Source organism: Exophiala oligosperma (genome assembly GCF_000835515.1).
Source record: "Exophiala oligosperma strain CBS 72588 unplaced genomic scaffold supercont1.1, whole genome shotgun sequence".
Classification (NCBI taxonomy): Eukaryota; Fungi; Ascomycota; class Eurotiomycetes; order Chaetothyriales; family Herpotrichiellaceae; genus Exophiala; species Exophiala oligosperma.
Window position 1 is genome coordinate 2,484,787 of NW_015622818.1, and position 27,735 is coordinate 2,512,521.

Genomic DNA, 27,735 nt, shown 5'->3' on the forward strand with positions numbered 1-27,735 from the left:
CTCCGGGTCGTTATCTGCCACGTGACTACAACGCCCGCCAGCCTTGCATGTCCCCCCCTTGCTTAAAGCAGCCACCATTGCCGTCATGGTCGTTTACACGCCAAAATAAAACCAAAAAAGTTTCGCTTCCCCAGATGTCGATGTAGGCGCGAGAACTGAGAATTGAAGTCAGCAACAACCTGATGATGACTCGGTAACAACGTTCCAAAAGGGACTGCTATTCCATTTTGATCTCTTACACCCGGATGTTCACGATGATTGTTCGGTGCTTAGCCGATCCTTCTGACGCTGTACCGCGTTCTCCGTTTCCATCCTTTTGTCCCACCAAGTAACAACAAACGACCATGCCATTCCACGACCTCAACATCACCTACACGCCATCCCAGCCGACACCGGAGATCAATCAGACGCTTTTGTTCGCATCCGAACTGGGATACAGAACGATCGCTCTGAACCTGACGCTGTCCGGGAAATTGCCTCCGTCTCCCCCCCCGATCCCCGTTTCGACCCTCGACGTTCCACCAACGCTCAAGATCCTCACGCGCCTCACGGTGACGATATCCGACGCCTCTCAGAACCACCGTCTGTCGGCATACTCCCCGGCCTACGACATCCTCGCCCTGCGCCCGACGAACGAAAAGAACCTCCAACTCTGCTGCGGCAGCCTGGAGTGTGACCTCATATCCCTCGACTTCTCACAACGCCTGCAGTTCCCGTTGAGGTTCAAGACCGTCTCGTCGGCGCTGCAGCGCGGCCTGCGCTTCGAGGTCTGTTACTCTCCGGGGGTATCCTCCTCCGGGTCGTCCCCCGACGCGCGCCGGAACCTGATCGGAGGCGCGACCGCCCTCATCCGCGCGACGAGAGGGCGGGGCATCGTGTTCAGCAGCGAGGCGCGAAGCGCCCTCGGCCTCAGGGGCCCACATGACGTGATCAACCTCGCCTCCTTGTGGGGATTGGGCCAGGAAAGGGGGAAAGAAGCACTGTGTGAAGAGGCCGACAAAGTGGTCAGGCTGGCAGGTATAAAAAGGTCGAGCTTCCGCGTCGTGGTCGATGTCATTGACGGAGGAGGTGGCCCTGTTGCCGTCGCGGAACCCACCAAATCCCAGCCACGCAGACCACCTGCTCCCGGACAAACACAACCACAAACGGAAAAAGGTGTCGTAAAGGGTCAAGACGACAGACGAGGGAAACAAAAGGCAACGACAGACGAGGTTCGGATGCAAAAAGGCACCACCGCCACCACCGACGAGAGCATCGTGTCCAACGGTCTCAAGCGTAAAGCATCGACGACCACTCCCCAAAATCAACCGGGAGGTGACCAGCAGCCGGCATCATTGTCGAATCGTGAAAAGAAAAGACGTGCAAGGAAACAAGCCAGAATGGAAAGTTGAGGCAGGGTCCGACGGCACCCCGTTCCACAAAATAATATGGATCGGCAGCATTCAGAGCACGACTGCTGCTACTGCGCCCTCTGGAACCTCTATCGGACAAGAAGCACCGGCCGACAACGAAGCGTGAGTAGGTAGCCAAGTGGTCTGAGAAAATGGGGTGATGCGAACATGTGGTGTGGAAGTAAAAATATAAAACAAATATGCACCCGGAGAGAAGAAAACACAAGGCCAGTCTCAGTTTCTAAAAAAAGTACTGTAAGGTTTTGTTCTCTGGACCATTCCTTTTTCCCCACATGAATACAAGCTGTTTAGAATATATATATATAAAAGATTCTTTGATATCTTTGGTATCATCCAAAAACCCTCCGGGTTTCCCCCAAGAAAGTGTGTCCATGGCCCAGGCCTTGCGTACAGAAAAGGCGGGCGTCCTATGTAATAAAAAAAACGACATCAAACCATCACCCATTTGTTCTTTTATACTCGATTTTTTGTTTTTTTGTTTCATGATACCCCCGTCGGCGCCGGCGCTCGTTTCCCAATACCGAGCGTGAGAGCGTTCTTGAGAGTCAAGCTCGCCGGATCGATGGTGCTAAACGCCCCTGCGGCACCACCGCCACCAGCACCATCTTGCTGGGCAGCAGAAGAAACCACCGTCGTTGTTGGTGATGATGAAGGAGAAGAAGAAGAAGCGGGAGACCCTTTTGACGTGGCTGTGGAGGTGGTCGTGGGGGAATCAGAAGATGAAGAATCAGGTTGTGAAATTGCTTTGGCGGTATTGAAAGTCGCATCGGTTCTGGATATCGTCGTAGTGGTCGACGACGACACCGATGCTGCTGCTGGTTTTGTGGACGTGGACGTCGTGGCTTCTGTTTTAGTAGCCTCCCCTGCCTTAGCCTCGGAAGTGTTAGATGAAGGGACGCTGCTAGAACCAGAAGTCACCGTACCAGACATTGTCGCCGTAGAAGCGCCTATTACAAGAAAACATTCGAGTCAGCTCAGGCGGTTTTGGAGAACTTTTGGTCGAGGAACAAAACAAATAAAAGGCTGTGAGAGGTTGGGAGGAGCTACGTACTGTTTGCCGAACCAAAGAAGCCACCTGGAGAGACGGCGGCGGCGGGAGTAGGTGCTGGAGGTGGTGCTGCGGCGGCTGCGGCGCCACCTGCCATCGTAACTCCGGTCTGTACAGCCTCGGAGGCTGGGATGGAAGACAGACCTGGGGTCAAGGCACCAGCAACAGTGGTGGCGACTGGTGCGTTTCCCAAGGGCTGGTTGCCCGAACCACCAACAGCAGCGGCGGCGGCGGCGGTCATCATCCAAGCTGGGGGACTTCCAGAGCCGCAGAAGCAGCCGGGCGGTGCGTTCATCCATTGAGTCACGTATGCGGTCACTGCTGAGGAGCAAGGAGAGGCCGCGGTGACAGTAACCTACAACACACACACGCAGGGTTAGTTGGTCGGGACTTCTCGCTGATGGTCTTCTTTCAATCTCGACTTACTGTCTCCGTCATGGCTCCAGCTGCTGGTGGGCACATCGTTTCTGGACAACTCGGTGCAGGAGGCACTGCAGGGCATGCAGGACAGCTCTGTTGTGGTGGACAACTCTGTCCGCCACCCTTGCCGGCACCACCGGCGCCACCCCAGCTACCCATGCCTCCTCCCATGCCTCCTCCCATGCCGCCTCCCTGACCTCCGCTCATACCTCCTCCGGAGCCGTAGTTACCACCACCGCCGCCACCACTCCAAGAACCCTGGTCACCAGCACCACCACCAGCACCACCTGAGTAGTCACCGGCATATACCTATCGAGAAGGAACGAATCAGTAAGATCCCATCGCGTGTACTGGAGATGTTCGGTATCATACTTGCGCCAGGCAAGCTGCCAAAACAGTGAGGGTGTAAAAGGAACGGATTGCCGGCATCTTGATTTTGAACTGATGTTCTTCTAGAGAACACAAACAAACAAAAAGGAGTGAAAATTGGACAGAGAATGAATTAGGGTGATGGCCTGCAACAACGAAGGAATGACCAGGAGATGGGGAAAGGAACAAAAACAAAGAGAGATTTTTTCGCGAGAAAGACGAGGTTCTAAATGCACATTCTGGCCTTCCGTACAAGGGATGCATCACAGATTTCCAGATTGAAGGGCGATCGCTCTTTTCGGTGCGAGGCACATCCGGACAGCGGCTTCAGACGACGAGTGCCGAACAGTCGACAGGGAGTGTAAGCCGCGGCATGGACAGATGGGTTTTCACGCCCTGGCCTTTCGGTCGCGATTGGACAGACCCAGATTCTCAAACATGAGATGCGACGCGGAGGTCTTCATCGCGGTCTCGAAGCTTGGCCCATTTGTGGCTGGAGAGTATCATGTTGAGGACAACTGTGACAGAAGCTGGTGGTTGATACGCGGGACGTTTCACCCTCGGCGCTTGGGGTAAGACTGGCGCGTCACAACCAGATCTAAGATGGGTCAGGGAGACTCTCTGCCAAGAGGGAACATATCAACCCTGATAGGTGTCGGGTCATGAAGCGAAGAGATCTCGCTTGGACAAGACCAAGTCCATTATGTGGCATTACTTTCCTGGATAAGGAAGAGAGAAGATGAGAAGGAGGAAGAAGGGGGTCCTTGGGTAAGAGCCTCATTGACGAAAACGGTTAGCCGAGCCTTGGCTCCTGTGCGTCGACAAGGCTCGCTCTGGCCCCTGTGGCGTAGGCGAGGCTACACCCCTCCCCAGACCCGCCGTCAACATAATAGGGATAGAGATCGTAAACAGCACGAACAGCGACTCTGCAACAGTGAAGATCTTGTCTGTTTGATAGAAGATTGGGTTTGTCTGAACCGAAGCAAATCTATCGGGACACAGCTACCCGAGCATCTAGGTGCCTTGGTGGACTATCCTGCTTGGGCTGCTCGTTCAGCATGTTGGCCTATTGCCGAGGAGACCAAGAGCCTCAAAGAATTCTCGTGGTGCTCCGTAGGGAGTAATCCTCCGAGAGTTCCCCAAGTCCTTGGAAGCTGTTCCGGTCTGGAACAATGGCGCAGAACTTGGGGCGCTCTGCTTCGACGCCATTCTCGACCCTACGCTTGGCCTAGTTGAGCGGAAATCTTAGGGTCGATGACCGTGGCGAGCAATACTGGACCACGAGTGCTGGAGCTACATCCTTGCTTTCAACTCACGCTCATGCTTTCGGTCTTTGCGACCATGCTTTTGTCATTCACGCGTCTGGACACTTCAGCGCCTAGTTCTGCTATCTTGACGAGGACACCTTCTTTCTCACTATGATCAAGTCAGCCAGAGTACCATAAAAAGCATGCAGGTTGACAAGGTTGACAACTCACGGATGGCCATCAGGCAGACCCATTTCCTTCACTCGCACCTCTCCTTTGGCTTGCTCGTCCTCCCCAAGAATGACTGCAAAAGGCGCCCCAGCGTTCTCCGCATTCTTGAATTGCACTTGTGGCTTTGGTTTCTTTTTGTACGTAAACTCGACCTTTAGGCCGGCATCCAGTAAGATCTTTGTGATCTGAATCCGTTGCTTGGGCATTCCATCGAATCCGCCGCCTCCAAATGCCATCACATACACATCGGGGGCATTGGAGGAGACATAGCTGAAAGTTTCACCTTTGGCTATCCTCGCTTTGGTGATGCTGAATATTCGATCAACACCGAAACTGATCCCCACACATGGGATATCAGCGTTTGGTCTGAATCGTTCCACAAGATGGTCATACCGACCACCAGCCGCGACTGAGCCGACACCAACTGAAGGATCGTTCGAACGGTCCTCGTCCTCGCCGAGTGCTTTCTTTTCTTTTCTGCCTTGTTTCTGGGCTTCTTTGGCCACGCTGTTGCCATCGGCAATCACCGGAGCAGAGCCTTCGGTTACGACTTCGTAGATAACACCAGTGTAATAATCCAGGCCACGGGCCAGTGACAGGTCAAAGGAGATCTTGTCAAGTGCGCCCCATGCCTCCAGGTAATCCATCAACGTGTTCATCTCTTCGATACCCTGTTTCGCTTTGGCATTTGCCATCATGGCTTCGTCCTTCTTCAATTCTTCGAGGAGATCTCTGCCACCTTTCCTCGTCACGTAGGTTTTGATCTTGTCTGCGACAGCCTCGTCGAGTCCTTTCGTCTCAACCATTTCGGTCTTGACTTCTTCCCAGGGCATCTTATCCAACTTGTCAACTGCACTCGAAATCGTTCTGATCTTCTCTTCTGGCACACCGCACACTTCAAAGAGGCCGTCTAAGATTCTCCGGTCATTTAGTTTAATGGTGTATCGGCCAGTCCATTCAAGCGACTCAAAGACCTCTACAATGATGGCAATAACCTCGCTGTCGGCCATCATTGGGTCACTTGCTCCTGCAAAATCGATGTCGCATTGGTAAAACTCTCGCATACGTCCTTTGGCGATTGCAGGCTGATCTCTCCGATAGACTTTACTGATCGCAAATCGTTTGTAGTTCTTGATGTTTGAATTCATGGCCAACCACCGAGCGAATGGAACGGTAAGATCATATCGCAAGGACAACAGTTCACCGCCTTGGTCTTTCAGATCATATATGAGCTTCGAGTCTTCTCCGTATTTCCCTTTGAGAACCTCCTCTCGTTCAAAGACGGGTGTGTCGAGCTTCTTTCCTGCATGACGACGGAAAACTCTGGAAATCTGGGCAAGGATATCTTCCAGGAGATCAACGTCTTCACCCGACCAGTCCCTTGTTCCCTTTGGGTTTTTGATCAGCTCTTGCTTTTTATCCTTGTCTTTTGCCATAATCGAGTAGGTCCGACAGAATGGGGGAGCGCGGGATGTAGGGTATGGGAACCGAGGAATATGTAGGAATGATCTTTTGCTGTAGCATACACTGAGGCGAAGGAATGGCCGCATGCGAGAGAACGCAGCAGGAAGGAATGAGGCAGTCAGATGGGTTATAGCGTCCAACAACACAAAAATAAATCCAGGACTGGAGATTCGGAGTCACAGCGCACTTATGACGAATGAGTACGGCAATTGGTATAGATCAGCTGCCAAGACCGAGCCTTGGACACGCTCAATGCCTCTGAACAGGTGCTGGGATACGGAGCACCAATATTACGCCTGCGAGTACGGAGTAGTCAATAAACATAGCAGAGGCCAAGTCGTTCTCTAGAAGCAAGCACAACGTCACATTCGGCTACACTTTGTTGCAAACTAACTCGACACCTCCAATGTTGGTTTGTGGGAGGATGATGCCAACGACAACAGGTACAACCAGCAGGGCGGCCACAAGAACAACAAACGTGGACAAACGTGCAAAAGGCTCCCGGAATGCCATCTTTATCAACCCATACACGTACAATCAGCTACTATGACCTGATTCAATAAGGAATCTCGATCCTCCTTTGCAATGCAGAATCACCAAGTTATTGAACCTGGCACATGTCCTGGACTATAGCTGCCTCGCGGAGGGCTGCGCAACTCACCAATGACGCCAGCCGCGGGACTGCCACTATTCTGGCCTCGACTGCTACCACTACCCTTGCGTCCGATCACCTCGTACTCGACCGGAGGAATTGGATCGGCGTCCTCGAAATCGGCGGAGAAATTACTATGTCCACCCGCTGATCGGTTTGTATCAGACCTGGGCCGCCGCTGGTCGGTAGTAGGCAGAGTTTTAGCATAGGCCAGAAAAGGCGAACTCTGTGCTTCAGGAATGACAGGGCTGTTGGGGAAAGCTTGAAAGCTACCGAAGGCGTATGGCCGAGCATGCTGGGGTGTTGGCCGGGTGCCAGGGAGTTCACCTTCCGGCGTCAGAGGGCCGCTGTTGTTAAGCATCGTCTGCCGAGCATCTTCTTCCTGAAGAAGGCGAAGTTCTTGCTGGTTGGAGTCGAACTTCATCCTCATGTTCCTGACCTCAGCCTCCATGTAATGGATCTGCTGCAACACCTCGTTCTCGCGTCTCTGTTGCTCAATATCCTTGGCATTCGATTCGGCAGCCCTTCTCTCTCGCTCGTTGAGACCTTGAACATTAGCTTGAGTGATCCGATCATACTGCTCAGTTAATTTTGTGTTGCGAGTTGTCAGCCGCTCTTTGCGAGAGATCATTCCATTCAATTCGTTCTCGGCACAGGTCTTTTCAGATTCTGCTGCATTCTTCGCCTTCTTCAGACCCTTAGTCGCGTCTGTCAGCTGCTTGGACTGTCCCTCGAAAGCTTGTTGAGAGGTGCTGTGATCCTCGATATCATCGTCGGGCGTCGATGTCAGACTTTCCAAAGCAACCTCGAGCTCTTGAGTAGCGTCTTCAGTTTGGCGGATGGTGCGCTCTGCTTGCAGAAGCTTTTGTCGTTGTTTGGTGTCGTCACTGGCTGTCTTGAGACGGGTGTTGAAGCTATCGACCTCCTTTTCGACCTTGGCAAGGGTGGTGCGATGCTGGCGTCGAACCTTGGTCAGTCGATTGCGGGCTTCGTTTAGCTTCGCTTCCGTAGTGGAGATTGAGTTCTTGAGGGTGGTAGTTGGTGATGATGGCCGAGTAGATTGACGCACAGGTACAGGCGTCAAGGATCCTGGAAGGTCTTTGTCGAGCAACGCAGGTGTCTTGACCATGACGGACGCATATTCTTCGTCGCCATCGGTGGAAATAAATGTGCAGGTATAGGTACAGTTCGGCGCCAGGCCAGAGATTGTTCCAGTCCAGCGAGCGCCTGAGCCTTCCGGCGGTGATGGATTGTCTGCTGCTTCGAGGTTCACAGAGTGCCACTTCGCACCATTGATCCGCACATAAAAGGGCCTAGGCTCATCTGGATCCTCTAATTCCTCCTGTGTTGCAACAAAATTTGACTCAAAGGAGATAGAGGACGGATCCACATTGGTCACCCATACTAGATCTTGGTGGGCAGCTTCAAAGGGTGTCCCTTGATTGTTGGCGACTGAAGGAAGAGCTTTGTTGTGCTGGATCTCTCTCCCAATTTGCACCTTTGTACTCGCTAAGGCCGCCCAGAATGGTTGTTTGCTTCTAACGTGATTCGCTTGACGTCGTCTTTTCTTAGCACTCATACCCTTCTCCTTGCCCTCACGCAGGCCAGGTGTAGGTGGCTGATAATCGACGGAAGAGGATATGGCAGTTGACGAGGAGCCGTCGGGAACCGAAAAATCCGACACAGACCCTGCAGAGGCTTCCATGTCTACCCGCTTCGTCTTCGTAGGCGTCGGGGACTGAAGGCTATGCAGCCAGCGCCGGATAACAGCCAAAACAGCCTGACTGATGATGTGGATTGCGAAAAGACTTCGAATCTGCGACGGTGGCCGCGGGCTCTCTCCGAAATCTGTGTCCGACGGCAGATACTTCAGATAGTCAGAGAGACCAAACTGAGAACGCAAGTCTATAGGTATCAGATTCGTAAGAAGAAACCGACGGACACCCTGACTTCTCAACAAATGCAACGCCAATACTCCTGCAACACAAAACACATTAACTCGCCCATTGCGTCCCGAGCTCCCATTTCCTAGAGTCATAGCGATCTGTATTTGCGCGAGATCGAGGGTAAAATTTTGAGCCCACGGCCAGAGACACATCCACAATGCAAAGCATATGACATCCACGACCATCCTGGTAGTTGGGCTTGGTGCACCAGCCGACCCATAGAACATGTCTGCAGCAGTACGAAACGACGGACCACCGCCAGGCCAGATAGTCAGCGAAGCAAAAAATGCTTGCACCATTGTCAGTATCATGGACGGCAAGGCCAGGAGGACAATGAGGAGAGACACTGTATCACAGGCGGGGCGAGACCGCAGAATAGTCGAGGCGATCTGCAGAACGCTCACGTCCTGCGTTGCTTTGGACCTGCCTCCGGTCATATCACCACGTCGCTGCTGTAGCATCGCCGATCCATTCGATTCTTTGGCGGGCTCCTTCTCTTTGCTTTCACTGGCTTCCGAGTCCCCCGATTTGGAGGCCGCGGCCTTGGAAGGGTACGCAGTATCCGAGGAAACAGTGCTGGATGGACCGTTGACTGAGCCGGTTACAGAGTGGTCAATGGGAGTTTGTTGTGGTAAAGGCTCGGAGGCAACAGGGCCCTTAGCAGCGCCATTGAGGTGACCATTCGATTTCTGCTTGGTGACACGTTTTCCGGGACCTACAAGGCCATTCTCGTGGCGGTTGTTATGCTGATGTTTTTTCGCCGCAGGGTTTCGCGGCATGAAGATGTGGGAGGCGAGGGGCAGAACCAAAACCAGTCAGCTCGGCGACTCTTCTTAGGTCAACAAGCCAACTGGACGAGGGTTTGGAAGTTCGCGGCGGACTGATGGGATCCAGGGCGAAATTGCGGAAGGAATGGCGGAGGATTCGCGGGCGCACACGGTCGGTCAATGGCGATCCCAGCTGGTAGAGGTCGTGTATAGGGATGCAAATGAAGAAAGGATGCGGAAGGTATGGTTGCGAAGTATGAGTGACGGTGCAGATGGAAAGGTGAGTACGTGGTGGAAGAATGAGAAACCGAGATGCGGATTGCCAAGTGGGTGGAAGTGCTACGAGGTTCAGTTCAATTCTGGTGTTCGGAGAGTACTGTAGGTTTCGTAGGGGGGCAAGTCAGGCACGAAAACACATACGGTACGGAGTACAGTAACATAATATCCCTACCTGGACTGCACCTAGTGGCACCAGGCCTAGAGCAACAAGTCACCAGCCTTACCTAAGAAGCCCACAGAAGCCCTGACCTCACAACAACAAGCCTGCCAACAGCCTACATCAGCCTATTACTTACTCCGTACAACTAGCCGCACAGGCTCATTAGGCGTCGTGGGGGCCCATCCAGGCTGAACTACCGCAGCGTGATTGGTACGCCGCCCTACAGCATCCCAGCAAATGCCACTTACTCATCTGACTGATGGGGGTCCTCATCATTATTGACCATTTTTTCCCTTGCCAACCATTCATTGATCGACGCCGCAGGGAAGCAACCTCCATGTCTTGCACGCACCACAGACGAAACCGACAACAAGGGGTTCATGGGCATGGGAAGGGAATGCCTCCTGTTGATGCTCTATGAAGTCTCCCATTCATTTCCACCAAGGTAGCATACGAGTCCAGCAGGTCACCACTCACTTTACATTGACAGATCATCACTCGCTGCAACGAACACGATCCTGTGGAGCCTCCTACAGCATTTTTTTCCCTGTATTCCCCAGCCAGACCTTCGACGCCTCCAATCGCACCACTTTTCACCAGCGATCCTCCTCCGAAACAGGGTATTTCGCAGAGCACAAAAACTTTGCTTCGAAGCCTGTGCTCCCATCTCACCCATACCCAGACCCTTGTCTTTCCCTGACCGGTGTTATCAAGCGACGATACAAGGTACTAGGCCAAGAACCTTTCTATCCACTGCAATGTGCCGAAGAGAGTGCGCAATAACGTCAAAATGTCATCCCCTTTTTTGACCTGTTGCGATGTTGCCAACGTCATCCGGATCAAGGCAAACTCAAGCATCCGGTGAAGCCTCGGATGTCATGCGCAATAAAAATGTCCACGGCCTTGAGGGAGAAAAATTTCTGAAACACGACGAAGAGTACTCCACCAGCCCAGGCTCTGGCAAATCAACGTTGTCCTTGATAGCCATTGCTTTCCTGAGCCCTGGCGACGTGGAGAGCGGAGGATGGAGTACCAAGCGACTACTCTTAAAAAGGCCACCGCTAGCAGGCGAGTGGATGGGTTTGTTTGGCTCCAAATGAAGCTTCTTACAGGCGGCACCCTCGGCATCAAGCCTTCCATTAGGTGCAGCCATATGCAACCTTCCTGCTGTGAAAACAAGCCTAGCGAGTTCGAGAGGCTCCGATACCGACAGAAGCCCGGCGCCTTTGACGTTCGTGATGTGCCCTCTGACCTTCTACAGCCTCCCGAAGCAGGGCGCTAAGCGTCGATCATTGAACGGTGTCTGGTGGTGATTATTCCCCTCGCCCGGCAATTCACTTCGAGGAATTGCAATTGCGCAACCTGGGAAATGAATGCGAAGGGAACGACCACGCTTTGCTTATCTCCTCGTTCAGATAATCTCATCACAGTGGACCTGAGAAGGCCGCCGACTTCGCCATCTCTGCCAGAGTTCTTTTGTGAAAAGGTTCTGTGCAGATTGCGGAGGAAGATGATACGAACCATCTGCTTGTCAGCACATCATCGATGTTTACCTATCTGTCAGATGCCGATTATATCCTCCATCCCAATGGAGAATTCCGTGTCCGAAAGCTACTGCACTATTCCTTGCTCGTGAATAACGCAATGGAAATCGACCTCTCTGGTACCCTGTGCTACCAGAAATCTTTGATCATGTGAATAATATCCCTGGCCTTCATCTCGTACACACCGCAACTCTCGTTCGATACCAGACGCTAGAGGGCCATTTGCCTGATCGCGGAACACTCACTCTCTCATGTAGCAAAACATGATCCCTGCTAGTGTTGTGCAAGGAAAGTCGACATGTTCCGTGCAGCAAGGGAGCCTGCCACCAGATGCATATCGTTGACACGATCAATTCGTGAGGTTTTACTCGTGCTCGCTCGGCCCATATCGCAGAGGCTAAACACACCAAGGTAAGTATCCCTGTCAAGGATCAACAGCGCCGCGTTCTGAGTTCTTAACACACAGAACTCCCCACATGATCACAATGTCAATCGTGGGATGATTCCGTCCTCTCCATCTTTTATGGTCGAAGACACATTGGTGAGATACCACAGATGCCGGATGAGGGCAAAGGTTTTCAGACAATGTTTGAGCGTGCGTGGTACATTGACCCGCGTGAGGCACACACGGTATGGTTGACACAACTATCAGTGATCCTCACACAAGGCATTGCTGCACCACAGCTCAACTGAACGCGCAGAAGTTCAAAAGACTCGAGCGTTAAAAATAACCAATTTGCTCAATCCTCGGGCTTAGAGCCATCACAGTCAGGTATAGAATTGTGGTACGGTCCACGGATATTGTTGCCGTCAAAGTCTCATTGTGTGATATGGGGTATCCAAAGTTCCAAACACCGATGCCAGTGGGACAGACGAATACCGCGAAGCTAGGAATACCGTACGCATCCTCAAGACAAATCGATCTGCCTGGCGAAATTTGTCTCGACATGTTTCTCCGGTTTGTCTGACTGTCTGTCACTCACAGAGGTGTATTAATTCCACTTGTCTTCCTTCTTTTCTTCCTGCCTCCCTCCCTCATCCTGAAGCAAGTTGGCATTGCACACCACACGTTTTTGGTGTTTCAAAATTCTTACTCTTTTTCTACCTAGGTGAGGTAGTTGACTGCAGAGACTGGATGTTGCTGTCTCACTCGGATTACCTCGGTATTCGCCAACTCCCTTTTTTGAAAAATTTGCTGCTTGTAGAGCATGAAAAACCACCCGGGGAAGGGGACAACTCGATGTGGCTTGTCAAGTATTCCAACATCTCCGGACGCATAAGAGGACGAATGTGCTAACTAGTGTATCTTACCGAGGATAAGGGAGAGGGAGAAGAAAATGGAGATCGAAACCCATTTTGGTCGATTGGAAGCTGTCATTAATGGACTACCTAACGAGGTTTTCGTGTTCCAAGCGCATGAAATGTGGAAAACGTGCCAGGTATATTCGAAACTCATTTCTGTCATGACACCGACCACTTCTTCATCAAGGGTCGTTTCCTCTTTGATTGGTAATTGATTGGTGAGTCACGTACAATGGGCCGCCGTCTGACCAACCGGCTTGGTTCCGGCGAGGACCTTCGATACCAATCTCTTGCATCGCCATCATCAAAGCGGAAATGAACTTGTTTCTTCGTCGGAGACGGATCAGCTCGTTTTGCCAATTTGATTTGAAGAAGAAGACAATATTCAGTGTCAGCGAGTACGCCTCGTTGACTTCGCGTATCTCAGTCAAGACGTTGTCTCTGAATTCACGCTTCTCAGATTTGACAAAGTTCAGAAGCGAGGCTCTTAACGCGTCTATCTGACTGATAGTCGTACCAAACCGTATGACTATCGGAACGGCTTCGGCGAGTGGTCCAGAGCGGCGTTGATTCAGAATGAACAAGGTGTTGAGGTAGGAGTTGGGTGCTGTCACCACATGCCCTTCTAACTTCTTGAATTCAGTGTAAAGGAGAGACATCTTGTTGACAAAGTAGTCAGTGCCCTTCGGCCCAATATCTCTATAGATAGTCACTCGATCTCCAATGTCGAAAGGATGCTTGACGAAGACGAAGACGCAGGATTGCAGGAGTTCCTGGGCTGTAGGTGCGAAAGCCCACGAAAGGCCCAGAAAGAAGCCGCCGACCGTCATCAAAAAACTTGCCGCTGAAGCCGAGGAGATAGATAAAAAGACGACAATCATGCCCACAAAGACCAGGGAGGAGAGCAGGGCGTCAAGCTTGTTGGTGATGGAATTGAAGTCTTTGAGGGAGTTTGTGAGAAATTTCCGTTCTTGTCCAATTTCGAGACAAAGAGCTCCTAATTCATCCATGGTAATATCGCCGTTCGTGTCCCTGTCAAACATGTCGAACGCCACTGCGGCTTCTTCTTCATTGTCGAAGGCAGATCTCAGATCTTTTGGGGTGATAAGGTCGTAGCCCTCGCGGACGAAAGTTCCGTGCAAACGGCGCGATAGGGCCTGGCAGCCGCTTTCCGTCTGAAGGAGACTCGACACGACCTGAGAAGGATGGTCTCTGTTTTCCATCTTCCTGCTGGCGAAATCGCCTAGAACCTGGCCTGCTACATTTCCCACTCTTGCAAAGGCCCTGGCTACAGCCTGCTGAGCCCTAACAGCATACAAGGCAGGGGCATGCGTCCGGAGATGTGACATCCTTTTCACGAATTCGTCGTCTTCTTTTGCGGTTTTCTTTTGACAGAAGGTATACACCTTGACCAAGAGACCGATTTGAAACTTGTTGATCGCTATACGAGCTGCATACGCTCGCTGATGAAAGGCGACAGCAATGAGCTGTATAACCGTTTTCTCGACGAGATTGATGCTCGCCGAGACGCAACCAGTGACAACGATGGCCTTAGCTGTATTTAGCCATTCGAGATGACTGCCACTGTTGAGCGTATGATCTCTCAAGAGAGGAAACAAAGAGACCAAGACGAAGCAAGAAAACAGGACCATGGTGAGTGGTAATTCCAGCCTGCTCCCAACCTCCTTCCACCTCTCTGGGTGTTTGGTGAAGGCAGTGGCGAGCAGGCCCACCGACCGAGAAACCAAAAAGGCGAACAGGGAGGCAGCCCAGACCGCACACCAGACAGTTTCGAGCCAAATTCCGACCCAAAGGAGCTCAACACCTCCCACGTAGGTCTGTGGGTGGGCCACACCAACAGCAACAGGCACAACGAGAAGAGCGGCAATCAAGAAGAAAAACAAGCACTTACGTGCGAGCGGCAAACAGGAAGTCATTGTTGTTGTTAGTGGTGTTGACACTAGATACCTAGGTAGAAGAGAATACGAGAGATCTCTGAGGTATCCGCCCGTACCAGCGCCTGCCTCTGGGGGCACCAATGAAGGCGCAGGTGGTAATATAACGCTTACCATGACACCCCTTCTCTCCTAGGTACTTAAGACACAGGGACAAGGGCGCAGGTGACAGCGTGAGCATACCACGATACCGTTTCTCTCTGGGGCCGACGCCTTTTCAAGCAATACTATTCCGCTTCAAGATATTCGAAACCTCAATGCGTACCGTTGACTGTAGCCTGGACCTGGCCAAAATTCTCATCAAACACCTCCTCGGCATGGTTTTCGGCATCGTGGAAATGAATCCAGTCTTCACGTGGAAATTGAACAGATTCAGGATTCTCCTTGACCTTGTCCCAGTCGGCCTTGTGCCACATGTCACGCGTGGTCTCTCCAGTCTTTTGCACAGCTCTTACACGGTCATATCTGATATTGGAATTAGCAGCCACTCCGATGGGTCAGTATATGCAGTGCTGATTTACCTTATGCTTTGATATGTCCGAACAGCATCCGGGACGTCTTTCTTTCCAGCTCGCCTGAGGCAAACTGCAATTGTAACGCCATCTTCCATTGCCTGTGTCGCACCTTGAGCTGAAGTCGGCAAAAATGGATGGGCGGAGTCTCCGAGCAGGGCAATGCGACCGCCCTTGCTAATCCACGTTGGCAAAGGGTCGCGGTACACAAGCTTCCAGTCGACGAGGTGGCTTTCGGGCGTCTTTTCCACGATGGCCTTGCACATCGGGTCCCATCCCTCGAATACTTTGTACACGTCCTCTAGCTTGCCGGGAAATGACCACGACTCATCAATATCTGCCTCATCCTATGATATGTGGATTAGCTTGACAACTGCGCAAAAGATCCACAACATACCTTGTGCGTCAAAACCCAACAGCAATCGCTGCCGTTTTTGATGGTCGAGAACAGGAAATGTACATCCTGCCCGATCCAGCCATTGAACGTGTCACCGTTCTCGCAGAATTGCTTTGTTCTTGGGTCCTTGATCATATCTGTGTTTGGGAACCTAGGACGAGTCAGACTTGGTTCGTCATGCAATGCGAGAATATCATACCATGCTCGGAAAACCGCATAGCCACTGCTCTTTGGCTTGTCGAAATAACCCAGGACCAATTCACGTGCCTTCGATCTCACGCCATCAGATCCGACAACCACATCGCCCCAGACCTGCAGAACATGAGCAGTTGAGCAACGGCACAATCAACCTGATGCTGTCATACCTGTTCTCCATTTGAAAGCTCGATTCCAGCCCTATCAGGCTCCTCAATATACTTCTCAACTCTCTGGTTAAGATGAATGGGGATTCCAAGGTCGTCTTTGGCATAGTTGAAAACAATTTCATGCAGCTCTCCACGATGGCCGTTGAAGACTGGAGCGTCGGGGTTTTGAGGTGGTGTAGCTTGGTTGATGATGAGTTCTCCTGTATATTTGTGGATGTTGAAGCCGTAGCCGGTCAAGTCAATACTGAGCTCTCGCATTTTCTTTGCTATCGAACCGTCGACTCCCCATCGTCGGAAAATCCTGCCAGCATTGGAGCCGAATGAGATGATATCACCCAGTGGCTTCAGCTCGGGGAATGATTCATATACTTCAACATCGTGGCCTTGACGATGGCATTCAATGGCCGCAGTGAGACCTCCGAAACCTACTCAAGTCAGTCAATGACCTTGAGGTCTTCTGGAACGCAACAGGAAACACACACCGGCTCCTACAATGATCACCTTGACGCCGGTTTTGGACTTTGCAAACGGTTCTGCCGCTGACATGATCATTTTGGCAAGCTGTGCTTTGAGATGACTCGGTGACTGATTAGTAGCAATCGCGGTTCCGGTCAGGAATACGGTGTGATCAGCCGGAAGTGCTTCTATCTGGGGCTAGGTATCCCGCCGTTGGCATTTCCCCGTGGTTGTGAGTCCTTGACAAAACAAAGGCGAACACAGCTCCTTTTGAACAAGACGGGAACAAGTCGTCCAAGCCCCACGGATATACCGGTCCATTCCTTCAACAGGCGAGCAAACCTGAAGAAAGATCCCGACGCGTCGGAGAGGTCAGGGATTCTCCAATAGAACTGCCGATTTATGCATTGTACCAAAATGGACAATGGACGACCTGAAGCCCTAGGATGATTGGGCAAAGCAAGGACGATGGATATCCACCCCACACTTACACCCCCATTTTTCCCCTCGTCGAGGGATGCGATATCACCTTCTCTGGGCTCCGTCGCTCAAGGAGGTGGAGTAGGGAATGTGGTGTGCGACCTTCAACATCACGTCTAGAACCCGTGGGGTCTTAATTGGCCCGGCGCTCAACCACCGTGTCGACTATCTACGTGCGAGTCTGTACTGCTTCATCGCCTCTGTCTTTAACTCCGGTTCAGATAAGACCATACCGATCTCCGCCAGATCTCCTCAATGGCTTTGCCTGTTCTTGGAAGTGCATCATCCGCATTTTAGTCTGGCTATTTGTTGCACGTGGCTTTCTACCTCTGGCCAAAAATCTGTGTCCGAGTGGTGGCCTTTGTGCAGGCTGCTCATTTATGATTTTCTAGACACCGGAGGCTATTGCAGGAGCACTTCCTGATAAATCATATTGTGTGGCCTATTCATCACAGCGAGTGCTTATCACAGGACAGTCTTCCAGCATCCAACTCTGGAAGGACGTGGACTGACCACTATCCCAACATGACTTCTAATCCTACCTTCAACCAGGAGACGGGCGCCGCCGAAGTCGCCAAAGCGTACAGCGATGCAGTACGCGACAAGACAGGTAAGACACCAGTGCAAACATCCATCATGGCCATGGTGGCTTAATTGACCATCGTGAATAGTTGTCATCGTTGGAGTATCGCCACAAAGCTTGGGCGAGTCCATGGCAATGGCGCTAGCCTCGCAGTCGCCTGGCCTCCTCGTGTTGGCGTCCCGAACCATGCTCAAGATTAATGCCGTTGCTTCGAAGGTCAAGGATCAATATCCGGACGTGCGACTTGAGATGGTTGAGGTAGATCTAGCATCGCTTGCATCAGTCCGAGAGGCTGCAGACAGAATCGACAAAGTGGTCGACAAGATTGATATCCTGATCAACAATGCGGCCGTTGTCATGCAAACACATGAACGCACCAAAGAAGGCCTCGAAATGCAGTTTGGCACAAATCACGTTGGGCCCTTCCTATTGACTAACCTTTTGATGCCCAGAATCATCCAGGCAGCAGACAAGTCGCAATCGAAGGGGACCACTCGAATTGTCAACCTGACCAGTGCCGGTCACATCATCTCACCGGTTCGATTTAGCGACCATAACTTCACCAAGAGGCCAGAAGACCTTCCCGAGGATGAACGGCCAATGTCGCGCCCAGGTCTCTCATTTGACCCGCCACCAGGGAAGACGTACGTACCTTTTGTCGCGTATGGCCAGTCCAAGACAGCAAATGTCTTGATGTCTCTCTCCATCTCCGAGAAGCTGGCGCAAGAAGGGGTCAGGTCGATAGCAACTCATCCAGGCTCTATTTGGACGGACCTGTCTCGCGATCTGGATGAGGAACACCAGACTCTGGTCAGCAAGACAGCCAATTTTTGGAAGACCTTGGACCAAGGAAGTGCCACCACGCTGGTAGCCGCGCTTGATCCTAAACTCAGCGAAGATACGAGCGTGATCTACTTGAACGATTGTCAAGTTGCCGAGCCCGCCGCGCATGCTAAGGATCCCACTACCGCGGAGAGACTGTGGAAATTAAGCGAAGAGATTGTTGGCCAAGCATTTGACTATGGCAGCACAGGTCGACTGTAGTAGGTCATCCACCGGCCACTCCATGACACATCATCACGCTGCTCAAGGACGAGAAACGTCTGCATCTTCGTTGTTTACAGGTCGGGATGGCTATGTTGGAGCATCTCAAATGAATACAGATAGATGGATATTCAAAACATTACGCCCTTACTTCCCAGCACGCCGAGGGCTTCTCGATCTGCTTCGGCTTTGCTCACTTTCTTTAGCTGCCGGTATTCCGCTTTCCACATCTGTTCTCTGACCCAAGCATCCAGCTCTCCATCATCGGTCGGAATATTGGTCTCTTGTGCTAGGTCATCCTGAACCGCTTGCTTTATCACCGCAGCCGCGATCTTGACACTGATCTCGCGAACATTCGTCACGTCGGGCAAGAGCCCGGCATCGGGATCCTTGAGTGCTGGTGCTTGTGCAGCCAGCGCTTTCACCGCAGCGACCAGCATCTCGGGTGTGATGAGCTTGGCCCGACTGAGGACGGTTCCAAGACCGATTCCTGGAAACACTACACTGTTGTTACACTCTGCGATATCACGTCCCTTGCCATTAACATCCACAGGATCAAAAGGACTCCCGGTCGCAGTCAGAACCTTCCCATTCGTCCAGTGGACCAAGTCTTCAGGCACGGCTTCGTGCAAGCGCGTGGGGTTTGACAACGGGAAGATTATCGGCCGCCCGAGCCGCCCGACGTGCTTTGCCGTTTCCTGTACGATTTCCTTGGTGAATGCCCCTGGTCTGGTGCTGGTTCCAATGAGCACGTGTGGCTTTATCTGCCGGACAACATCCAGCAACGAGTTGTGTTTTTTGTCGGGCCATTCGCTGTCCGGTCTGGCATAGTCATGTTGAGCCGAAGTAAGGATGTCACCGTGACTCCGTAGAAGTAGTCCTGGTTTGTCGACACACCAAATTTGTTTCATTGCCTCTTCTCTTGACTTTCCGCTCTCGACGGCGATTGCATCCCGAATCTGGTCCGAGATACCTATGCCGGCAGTTCCTGCGCCAAACATGACCACTCGGAGATCTTTCAGAGAGTACCCGGCAACATGAATGGCGGCGAACAGGGCCGCCAGAGTCACGCAGCCCGTCCCTTGGACATCGTCGTTGAAGCAAGGGATCGTTTGGTTGTACTTATCCAGGATACGTCTCGCGTTTCGAAGGCCAAAGTCTTCAAAGTGAATGTACGCTCTGGGATAGCGTTTTCTGCAGGCTTTGATGAAGCGGTCTATGAAGGCGTCATACTCTGGGCCTCTGGCTCTTGGTTGACGTACGCCCAGATAGAGTTCATCGTCCAGCAGTTCCTGGTTGTCGGTTCCCACGTCGAGAACGACAGGCAATGTGCGATTGGGATGAATGCCGGCACACAAAGTGTAGATGACCAGCTTTGCGATACTAATGAGCACTGCGCCGACGCCTTGATCTCCGATGCCTAAATTTCCAAAAAGAAAAAAAAAACATTGGGTTCAGCCTTTCTGCTTTACCAGTCGCAACGAATATGCTGTGCCCCGCGGGAGAGTTCAGTTACTGACCTAGTATTTGCTCGCCGTCACTACAAGCGATAATATCCACATCTTCCGGCGAACCCCACTGCTCCAAGGCAGCTTCGATATCGTCGGGATCGGTGATTTTGAGGAAGCAGCCTTCGGGCCGGCGGAACAGTCTGCTGTATCTCGCGATCGCCTCCCCTTCCGTCGGCGTGTAAATGATGGGGAACATCTCCTTCAGATGATCTTGTATGAGGCGGTAGTAGAGAACCTCGTTTTGGTCTTTCAGGCTTGTCATGAAGGTGTTTTTGCCTAGAGCCGTGCGCCGGGCTTGGAACTGCTCGTAAGCCCGTTTGACCTGTTCGTCCAGCGTGTTGACCCGAGCGGGGACCAAACTGCTCAGGCCGAATTCCTTGCGTTCCTCGTTTGTGAAGGCCGTACCTTTGTTCATGTACGGAGTCTGGAGCAATGCTGTGCCCGTCAATGCACAATCCTGAGGGCCGGAAGTGGCCAGAGGGAGATGTGAGAATTTTGATGGAGCCATCGTCTTGTGGGTTGAGCTGTAGAGTCGTCTCTGGATACTTGTTGGGCCCTGTTGTCCTCTCAACCTAGATCGACATCGACATCTATATATCGGTCGCAAGAGATGATGGGACATTTATCTTCTTCCGCCGGGGATTTTCGGTTCTGTGCTTTGACTTTTTTTTAACTATTTATATGTCTCCCAACGAGTTTTATCGACATGTGGTTGATCGACGTTGATAACGGTTAAACAAATACGTCATTCTTGCGAAAACGAATCGATCTTTCGTATCAAGCATCATCAAGCTTTTCTCTCCTCCGTCCCTGACTAAGACCTACTCTTTTTCTTAGGGTAAAACTCTCATCAACTTCAAAACGACGTGACGACGACGACGGACGCGTGGCTCACTTAGGCATCTCACAAATCATTTGATACGGAGTAGTTCATCCTCCTTATTGTGGACAAATGTCGAGAGTTTCCGACGTCGTAGTTTTGTGTTATCAGCAACGTCTTTCCGTGTTTTCCCGAAGGCAGGTTTTGGATGACTACAATATGCATATTCGACTCATCCCTGGTCACTAACGTTTGTTCTCGTCAAAGTCACTCGTCACCATCAATCCCGTCATTTCCCTACGGAGTACATACCACAAAGTTGGTTTGTTGTTGGCTCTTTGTCGGTGTCGATATTGGCTGTCTCCCCCCCTCCCCGGCATTTCACGGCTTACATAACGACGCAAAAGGAGCGTGCCTTGAACCTACCTATTGAGGCCGAGCATCCGTTCACATAGTAACTAACCCCCAAGGAGACAGAAATGTGGCTGCGAGACTCATCGAACACGGTGGGTGGTCTTGTCGAACACACACCCACACGTCATTCTGGGAAGGGGGGAGGCACCGACACAGGTAGGTAGGCAAATCAAGCACACATACTATATAAAGACAAACATGGATGGTCGTGGTAAGGAAAAGACACTGATAAAGGGAGTATGTCCGTTGGAAACAACCCCCTCTCCCCTCGCGAAATTGTATGGTACAACCACCACCGACCAACGATCCCCGAGATATCTTACTTTGGTAACCAACAACAAAGATCGTTGACCTGACAAGAAATTCGTCTCCAACATGACTCTGACTCCAGCAATATCACCACCACCACTCAAGGACAAGACCTTGTTGAAGAACCAAGGTTGTATCGACGGCGAATGGACAGACGGCAAATCAGGAGAGACGTTTCAACTCCACGACCCGGCGTCTGGTGACCTCCTGGGGACGATGCCGGACATGGACGAGGAAGACACGCAGAGGGCCATCGGCGCCGCCGCCGCCGCGCTGCCATTGTTCCGTAGGACCACCGCCCGGGAACGCGCCCGCCTCCTGCGTAGGTGGTACGACCTGGTGGTGGCCAACGCCTCGGACCTCGCGACCCTGATCACGTACGAGAACGGCAAGACCCTGACCGAGGCCCGGAACGAAGTCGAATACGCCGCCGATTTTTTGGAGTGGTTCAGCGAAGAGGCCCCCCGCGCGTACGGAGAGACCATCTCGGCGTCGGTCGCAGGTCGTCGCGTCTACACCCTCAAAGAATCCGTCGGGGTCTGTGGTCTCATCACCCCTTGGAACTGGCCGGCCGGGATGATCACCCGGAAAGTGGGAGCCGCCCTGGCCGCGGGGTGTACCGTCGTCCTCAAATCGCCTGGCGAGACCCCCCTGACGGCCGCCGCTCTGGCGGAGTTGGCCCACCGAGCCGGTGTGCCCGCGGGTGCCTTCGACGTGGTGACGGCACTCTCCAACACACCCCGGGTAGGATTGACCCTCACCACGTCGCCCACGGTGAAGAAAATCTCGTTTACTGGATCCACCCGAGTCGGCAAGATCTTGATGTCTCAATCGGCGTCGACACTCCAAAAAACTCTCCTTCGAACTCGGTGGGAATGCCCCCTTTGTCGTCTTTGACGACGTCGAGGACCTCGACGCCGCCGCCGCCGGTGCCATACAGTGCAAGTTTAAAGGTTCGGGACAGACTTGTACCTGCGCCAATCGGATTTACGTTCACGAAAAGATTTATGCCGCATTCGTCGAGGCTTTTGTGGCCGAGGTGAAAAAGTTTCGAGTCGGTCCCGGACACGAACGAGGCGTCACCCACCCACGGTCCTTTGATCCATGGTCGCGCCGTGACAAAGGCCGAAGGACACATCGAGGACGCGACCGGGAAAGGTGCGACGTTGCTGGTCGGTGGGAAAAGGTTGCCCGAATTGGGGCCCAACTTTTTCGAACCCACCGTCCTTTCCGGCATGACGTCCGGTACGTTGTTGGCCAGAGAGGAAACCTTTGGACCCGTGGCTGGACTGTTTTCGTTCGGGTCGGAATCAGAGGTCATCGAGCTGGCCAACGATTCCGACGTGGGCTTGACCGGATACTCTTACTCTCGGGACGTCGCTCGGTGCCACAGGGTCGCAGAGGCACTCGACGTGGGCATGGTGGGCGTCAACACGGGAGCCGTGTGTCGGACGTCGCCATGCCTTTCGGCGGCGTCAAACAGTCCGGGTTCGGCAGAGAGGGCAGCAGGTACGGAATCGACGAGTACATGGTCGTCAAGTCGGTCACGTACGGGTGAAGTTGGCCAAAGCAAGCCAGTCGGCCGTTCTGCATGTTCATCTATCAGTCTATCAATGACCTATTGAATCTTTTCACCAAAAAAGGAGGGGGGACGCTTCCTACGGTATTCTTGCAAATTGGACGAAGTTGAGAGACGAAGGATCGAGGTCATCTATTCTACAAGATACGAGAGAAACGACAAAGAGACGGAGAATCGAAACGTGTTCATCTAATACATACAACTCACGAGTAGTCTTTTCATAGTCTCATGACATCCCTACCGAACAAGAAATTCATCACCATCGCCCACATTATGAGCACCCAATTCCTCCACGTCCTCGTCCACGTGAAACTGCCGGATCTCCAGCTCAGCCAGGCCTTCTGGCCCGACCACCGCTCATCGACGGCCGACCCTTCGATGATGCCGTCGTGCGCCCCGATATACGTGACCAGTCTCTTGTTGCTGAACGCGAACGGTCTCTCTCGACCGAACCGTGAATTCAGGCGTCGCACGAGGTATTTTGACTTTTGCACCGCGACCTCGGCCGTGGTCGGGAGAGGTTGACCGTCAATGTCCGCCGCGTCACCCAGAGCAAAGACGTTTCGATAAACGCCGTTCCCGTCGCCGACCTTCTTGACGCGGAGCGTCGAATCGGTCACGATCCGCACGAGGCCCTGGCTGGTCTTCTTCACGCCCAGGTTGTCCACGAAGGGGATGGACTTGTTCCCCGCCACCCACAGCAGCATGCCGTACGGAACAGGATCCGATCCCTTGACGTGCAAGTGCGTCCGGTCGACTTGGAGAATGGTGGTGTTGGTGGCGACCCTCACCCCCCGTTTGGCCATCTGCTCCGTCGCGTACTCGTAGAGCCTCTTGTCGTAGGCCCCTAAAATGTTGGACGCCACGTCGAAAATGGTGATGTGGATCAGTGGTGCCACGGCAGGGTAGAAGTCCTTGAGTTCATTCTGAGCCAGGTCAGACAGTTCGGCTGTGATTTCGACGCCTGATGACGAAAAAAGCCAGTGTTAGTTGTCGCTCTTTCTTTCCGAGTTACAAGTACTGAATCATGTCAACCAAGAACGAGGGTGACTTACCTGTTGGGCCGCCACCGACAATGGCAACGTGAAGCAGAGCGGATGCTTCCTCTGCCGTCGTACACGGGAGACTAGCTTTTTCCAACTGATCAAAAAGTTTCTTTCGTAGTGACATCGCATCGGAGACATGCTTCATGAACAAGGCGTGTTCAGAGACGCCTGGGGTGTTGAATGTGTTTGTTTGACCTAGACCCATGTGAGTGATCAATCTCAAGAAAAGGACGGTGTAGAGATTGATGACGGGGGTAAAGGAGAGCAGCATACATCCCGGACAGATGATCAACTGATCATATTCCAGATAAAACTCTCGACTTGGAAAGCCATCTTCGTCTTCGTCAAAGGCTGCCTCGCATTGCACTCGGTTGGTGTCGAAATCGATGCTTAGAGCATTGGCTTTGGCGAAGTTGCAGTTCCGACCCTTTGCTCGCACCGATTCTTCAGCACAACTGAATGGGAACAGGCCGCATGCAGCAGATGCCAGTAGCGGAGTGTACGCGCTCGTTCGTCTCGGTGATACAATTGAGACTGCGTAGTGACTTGTATCGATATACTGGGCAATGTACAAGCCTGCCCAACCAGACCCGATTATGACTAGGTGTTCTCGACCGTCGACTGCCATCTTTTGACTGGAAATGGTTTGAGCTGCCGATCTTCGATCAGACTGGACTGGCCGCCGGAACTGGCAGCCTGGCAAGGGTTACAGCTTTATATCGCGCTTCCAATCTGAGGACGTGCTAGAGAAATATTGCAAGTCCCGCCGGTGGACTGTCTATTGCCGATGATGTCCTTTCCGAATGATAACAAGCATTTCCAAACGTCAACCAAGGTTGTGTTCATAAGTATTCGGTTGCTGACTACTCTGGTTGAACAATGAGATAAGCAGGTTTCAGGGCTGGGCAGCGATGAAGCCGAATGCTCGACGTCATCAATGTTTGTGTCAGCCGAGTTATTGCTTGCCTAATACGACATTAACCCCGACGCTGATTGACCAGGTATAAGAACTAAACCAAAGAATAGCAGAAAGTCATGGTCTCGATATTTCGGTTCGTTGCTGGTCCCGGGGTTCAATTTCCGGGCGCATGACTCCTTTAGGCCTAAAGAAAGGCACCGGGTGGATTACTCCGCTCAACTATGGTATGCAAGCATGAGTTCCGGTGTACCTCGAGCGGGACAACTTACCAAATCATCACAAAGTCCCAAGCAATGAGAGAGATAGACAAGCACGATAAAGTTCCGAATCGCCAGCATGAATCCGGACCTGCCGGTAACGCCTCACAAATGTCCAGGACGCCAGGACGCCAGGACGCCAGGACGCCAGGACGCCAGGACACCTGCTCAAATGATTGCTTCCTGCGGCGAATTGAAAGGTGTTAACGCCTTGCAAACTCCCAACATCGTCCCAGACCTTCAGGTCAGTTGGTGGCTTGACTTTATCCAATTCAAGACCTCTGTCGCTGTTTGTTTGTGCTCCGCCGAGGTAAACCGTGCTCTTTGGACGATGCTCAATGAGAAGAGAGAGAAGTATCTGCCAGCCATCTTCCCTTGAGGTAGGGCATGCGGTGGCTGGACGTCTCCGTGTACAAATCCGAGGAGTTGGGGAAACGATCGAATGATTGACGATGATAGTCGCTGCACACCTTGATGCTGAGCCCTGATCAATTCCTCGTCTTCCGTACTGCTCTCCCGCATCTCCAGGTCGTTCTTGAACTGGACAGTATCCACCAAGGACTCCCTCAGGACTATTTGACTCGCAGCGTGGAAGTTCCAAGTGTACGCCAGCCATATGTCACTATAATTCAGCATGCGAGGGCATAGAAAGTCCGGCAGCGAGGGATGCGATGGGGAATCCTGATCCGATTCTTGCAAAGCACAGTTTCCTGCGACTACCTTTGGTCTCCATTTCTCCCCAACATCTGCAATCCATTGTTCAATCGAGGCTACAAGGTTCTGGCTTGAATGTATGAGTTTATCAGCCTCTTCCCTCCTTTTAGTGACAGTTGGTTTGATACCTTGCTCACTCTGAATGAGCTTGGTGACAGCGGCAGCAATAGTATTGATTTGGTGAATGTTAGAAGAAATACGCAAGTAAGTAATTCCATGGTCGAGCCTGTTCAGCCATTCGATTTGTTCTGGGTCAGGCTCCTCTCGGAGTAGGATCTGTCGGGCTTGAATACGTTCGTGTGCCATCCGCCACAAGCAGAAACTTGATCGATCAAGAAACTGAGGATAGCCTCTTTCGCGCAAAATGAGTCTCACTGCGTTACTATGAGGTCCGAGCGGTTCAGTTCGTCCAAGATACATCGACTGTACCATAAGTCAGCGCAACTCCGAAAGAACTGTAATCAGAGTAGCGTCACCATACCTCAAAATTGTCAATCAGCAAGAACACGGTCATTGGCCAGGTCTTGCTCGTCAGCAGCCAGGGTCCTGAGGCGGCGTAGAAACGCTCCATAATGTTGCAAGGCCATTGTAGCAAATGACACATTATCTGTGGTTCTATATTGTCTCATGTCGGCGAATGCGGTAGCACGAACAATGAGCCACAAAATCGAATCCGGGGGAGCTCCCTGAAACAGTCTAAGAAGATCATGCATGTAACCAGCGGACATTCCCTCGTTGCAGGGATACAAAGTCCAATTGACAAAAAGCCGGTCTACGGCTCGACTTTCGATATCTCTCCGTAAGGGTTCGGAAGCCTCATGGAGAGCGCTGTCGTTCAACCAAGGGTAAAGTCTTTGGTAATAGGTGAGTTTCGGGATGCCTGGACTCGTTCGACTTCTTCGTTGCTGGAACACCTCCAGATCTACGGGCGTGGTCAGTGCTCGACTGCCTCTGCCAGCCCTCGCACGCCTTGAGTTTCTTTCCGCAGCTTCATTTTCGTTCCGAAAGATAAAATCAAACTCGTCTGCATAGCCCGTGCAGACCAAGCCACGCTGCATACATCGGCCACAACTCGGACGGATAAAGTCGCACTGTGCAATTCGTAGCTATGAGTCAGCATGGGAAAGTGAAGTCTTGTGGTGAGAAGACCATACCTTGGCTTTCGCTGTTCTGCAAGACACACAGGACCTAGCAACACTCATGCTGGTACGATGATTAGAGATGTACTGGGCCTCAAAGACGGAATGTCAATCTCTAATCACCAAGTCCCATCTTGAAGCCTGGCGGGTCACAGTCATCCTGAATGAACTTATACCCGGTTCGAGTAGAGGTATTTGATGTGCCATAACGCATACAACATCATTTCAGATCAGAAGTTGATGATCTTCTCCGTCAAAAGACAAGACCAGCCTTGGAAAATCCATGTCTATCCAGTCATTTCCCAGACAAAAGGTCAAAATGAATCTAGCACGCGGTTGAAACCTCGAGGAGGCGTTCAGAACTCGATTCCTCATAGCGGAGAAGAATTCTATT

At 52.1% G+C, this 27,735-nt stretch overlaps 11 protein-coding genes across 12 annotated transcripts; 3 read left to right on the forward strand and 8 right to left on the reverse strand.

Moving 5' to 3' along the window:
* Positions 1 to 133: 133 nt before the first annotated feature.
* On the forward strand, positions 134 to 1,701 carry PV06_00866 (uncharacterized protein). Its single transcript, XM_016401423.1, has one exon. It carries the CDS (start codon positions 345 to 347, stop codon positions 1,389 to 1,391), a length of 1,047 nt encoding a protein of 348 aa, XP_016268476.1. The 5' UTR covers positions 134 to 344; the 3' UTR covers positions 1,392 to 1,701.
* Positions 1,619 to 3,520, reverse strand: PV06_00867. 2 transcript variants are annotated; one of them, XM_016401425.1, is made up of 5 exons: positions 3,253 to 3,520; positions 2,887 to 3,189; positions 2,464 to 2,815; positions 2,336 to 2,359; positions 1,619 to 2,285 (listed from the first exon to the last, which is right to left on the reverse strand). In XM_016401425.1, exons 1-5 carry the CDS (start codon positions 3,511 to 3,513, stop codon positions 2,281 to 2,283), a joined length of 945 nt encoding a protein of 314 aa, XP_016268478.1. In that variant the 5' UTR covers positions 3,514 to 3,520; the 3' UTR covers positions 1,619 to 2,280. The 2 variants fall into 2 exon arrangements, with proteins under 2 accessions (XP_016268478.1, XP_016268477.1); XM_016401424.1 differs by having other exon boundaries at positions 1,619 to 2,359.
* A 674-nt stretch (positions 3,521 to 4,194) lies between these two features.
* PV06_00868 (uncharacterized protein) lies at positions 4,195 to 6,380 on the reverse strand. Its single transcript, XM_016401426.1, has 2 exons — positions 4,728 to 6,380; positions 4,195 to 4,665 (listed from the first exon to the last, which is right to left on the reverse strand). Exons 1-2 carry the CDS (start codon positions 6,275 to 6,277, stop codon positions 4,557 to 4,559), a joined length of 1,659 nt encoding a protein of 552 aa, XP_016268479.1. The 5' UTR covers positions 6,278 to 6,380; the 3' UTR covers positions 4,195 to 4,556.
* Positions 6,381 to 6,504: 124 nt separating this feature from the next.
* Positions 6,505 to 9,950, reverse strand: PV06_00869 (uncharacterized protein). Its single transcript, XM_016401427.1, has one exon. The coding sequence runs from the start codon at positions 9,566 to 9,568 to the stop codon at positions 6,785 to 6,787; it is 2,784 nt and encodes a 927-aa protein (XP_016268480.1). The 5' UTR covers positions 9,569 to 9,950; the 3' UTR covers positions 6,505 to 6,784.
* Positions 9,951 to 13,023: 3,073 nt separating this feature from the next.
* PV06_00870 (uncharacterized protein) lies at positions 13,024 to 14,778 on the reverse strand (the record flags this gene model as incomplete). Its single annotated transcript, XM_016401428.1, has 1 exon — positions 13,024 to 14,778. One exon carries the CDS (start codon positions 14,776 to 14,778, stop codon positions 13,024 to 13,026), a length of 1,755 nt encoding a protein of 584 aa, XP_016268481.1.
* Positions 14,779 to 15,050: 272 nt separating this feature from the next.
* On the reverse strand, positions 15,051 to 16,622 carry PV06_00871 (uncharacterized protein; the record flags this gene model as incomplete). Its single annotated transcript, XM_016401429.1, has 6 exons — positions 15,051 to 15,261; positions 15,318 to 15,655; positions 15,706 to 15,856; positions 15,905 to 16,017; positions 16,071 to 16,498; positions 16,553 to 16,622. The coding sequence occupies 6 exons, from the start codon at positions 16,620 to 16,622 to the stop codon at positions 15,051 to 15,053; spliced, it is 1,311 nt and encodes a 436-aa protein (XP_016268482.1).
* Positions 16,623 to 17,531: 909 nt separating this feature from the next.
* PV06_00872 (uncharacterized protein) lies at positions 17,532 to 18,633 on the forward strand (the record flags this gene model as incomplete). Its single annotated transcript, XM_016401430.1, has 2 exons — positions 17,532 to 17,616; positions 17,678 to 18,633. The coding sequence occupies 2 exons, from the start codon at positions 17,532 to 17,534 to the stop codon at positions 18,631 to 18,633; spliced, it is 1,041 nt and encodes a 346-aa protein (XP_016268483.1).
* PV06_00873 (uncharacterized protein) lies at positions 18,565 to 21,027 on the reverse strand. Its single transcript, XM_016401431.1, has 2 exons — positions 20,154 to 21,027; positions 18,565 to 20,053 (listed from the first exon to the last, which is right to left on the reverse strand). Exons 1-2 carry the CDS (start codon positions 20,764 to 20,766, stop codon positions 18,765 to 18,767), a joined length of 1,902 nt encoding a protein of 633 aa, XP_016268484.1. The 5' UTR covers positions 20,767 to 21,027; the 3' UTR covers positions 18,565 to 18,764.
* On the forward strand, positions 21,028 to 23,551 carry PV06_00874 (succinate-semialdehyde dehydrogenase [NADP(+)]). Its single transcript, XM_016401432.1, has 2 exons — positions 21,028 to 21,161; positions 21,232 to 23,551. Exon 2 carries the CDS (start codon positions 21,754 to 21,756, stop codon positions 22,582 to 22,584), a length of 831 nt encoding a protein of 276 aa, XP_016268485.1. The 5' UTR covers positions 21,028 to 21,161; positions 21,232 to 21,753; the 3' UTR covers positions 22,585 to 23,551.
* On the reverse strand, positions 23,436 to 25,618 carry PV06_00875 (uncharacterized protein). The gene is made up of 3 exons (XM_016401433.1): positions 24,586 to 25,618; positions 24,322 to 24,507; positions 23,436 to 24,230 (listed from the first exon to the last, which is right to left on the reverse strand). The coding sequence occupies exons 1-3, from the start codon at positions 24,938 to 24,940 to the stop codon at positions 23,485 to 23,487; spliced, it is 1,287 nt and encodes a 428-aa protein (XP_016268486.1). The 5' UTR covers positions 24,941 to 25,618; the 3' UTR covers positions 23,436 to 23,484.
* Positions 25,619 to 25,728: 110 nt separating this feature from the next.
* Positions 25,729 to 26,806, reverse strand: PV06_00876 (uncharacterized protein; the record flags this gene model as incomplete). The annotated part of the gene is made up of 2 exons (XM_016401434.1): positions 25,729 to 26,625; positions 26,684 to 26,806. The coding sequence occupies 2 exons, from the start codon at positions 26,804 to 26,806 to the stop codon at positions 25,729 to 25,731; spliced, it is 1,020 nt and encodes a 339-aa protein (XP_016268487.1).
* Between the last annotated feature and the right edge of the window lie 929 nt (positions 26,807 to 27,735).

Excerpts from the sequence above, each read along its gene's own strand:
- PV06_00866 (XM_016401423.1), top strand. The coding sequence starts at position 345 with ATGCCATTCCACGACCTCAACATCACCTACACGCCATCCCAGCCGACA.
- PV06_00869 (XM_016401427.1), bottom strand. The coding sequence starts at position 9,568 with ATGCCGCGAAACCCTGCGGCGAAAAAACATCAGCATAACAACCGCCAC.
- PV06_00868 (XM_016401426.1), bottom strand. The coding sequence starts at position 6,277 with ATGCGGCCATTCCTTCGCCTCAGTGTATGCTACAGCAAAAGATCATTC. Across the intron at positions 4,666-4,727 it reads GGTCTGCCTGATGGCCATCC|TGAGAAAGAAGGTGTCCTCG; the intron begins GTGAGTTGTCAA and ends ACTTGATCATAG.
- PV06_00875 (XM_016401433.1), bottom strand. The coding sequence starts at position 24,940 with ATGGCAGTCGACGGTCGAGAACACCTAGTCATAATCGGGTCTGGTTGG. Across the intron at positions 24,508-24,585 it reads GTTGATCATCTGTCCGGGAT|GTCAAACAAACACATTCAAC; the intron begins GTATGCTGCTCT and ends ACATGGGTCTAG. Across the intron at positions 24,231-24,321 it reads TGTCGGTGGCGGCCCAACAG|GCGTCGAAATCACAGCCGAA; the intron begins GTAAGTCACCCT and ends TTTCGTCATCAG.
- PV06_00867 (XM_016401424.1), bottom strand. The coding sequence starts at position 3,513 with ATGCATCCCTTGTACGGAAGGCCAGAATGTGCATTTAGAACCTCGTCT. Across the intron at positions 2,816-2,886 it reads CTGGAGCCATGACGGAGACA|GTTACTGTCACCGCGGCCTC; the intron begins GTAAGTCGAGAT and ends TGTGTGTTGTAG. Across the intron at positions 2,360-2,463 it reads CTTCTTTGGTTCGGCAAACA|GCGCTTCTACGGCGACAATG; the intron begins GTACGTAGCTCC and ends TTCTTGTAATAG.
- PV06_00873 (XM_016401431.1), bottom strand. The coding sequence starts at position 20,766 with ATGTCCCATCATCTCTTGCGACCGATATATAGATGTCGATGTCGATCT. Across the intron at positions 20,054-20,153 it reads TGACGGCGAGCAAATACTAG|GCATCGGAGATCAAGGCGTC; the intron begins GTCAGTAACTGA and ends TTGGAAATTTAG.
- PV06_00874 (XM_016401432.1), top strand. The coding sequence starts at position 21,754 with ATGACTCTGACTCCAGCAATATCACCACCACCACTCAAGGACAAGACC.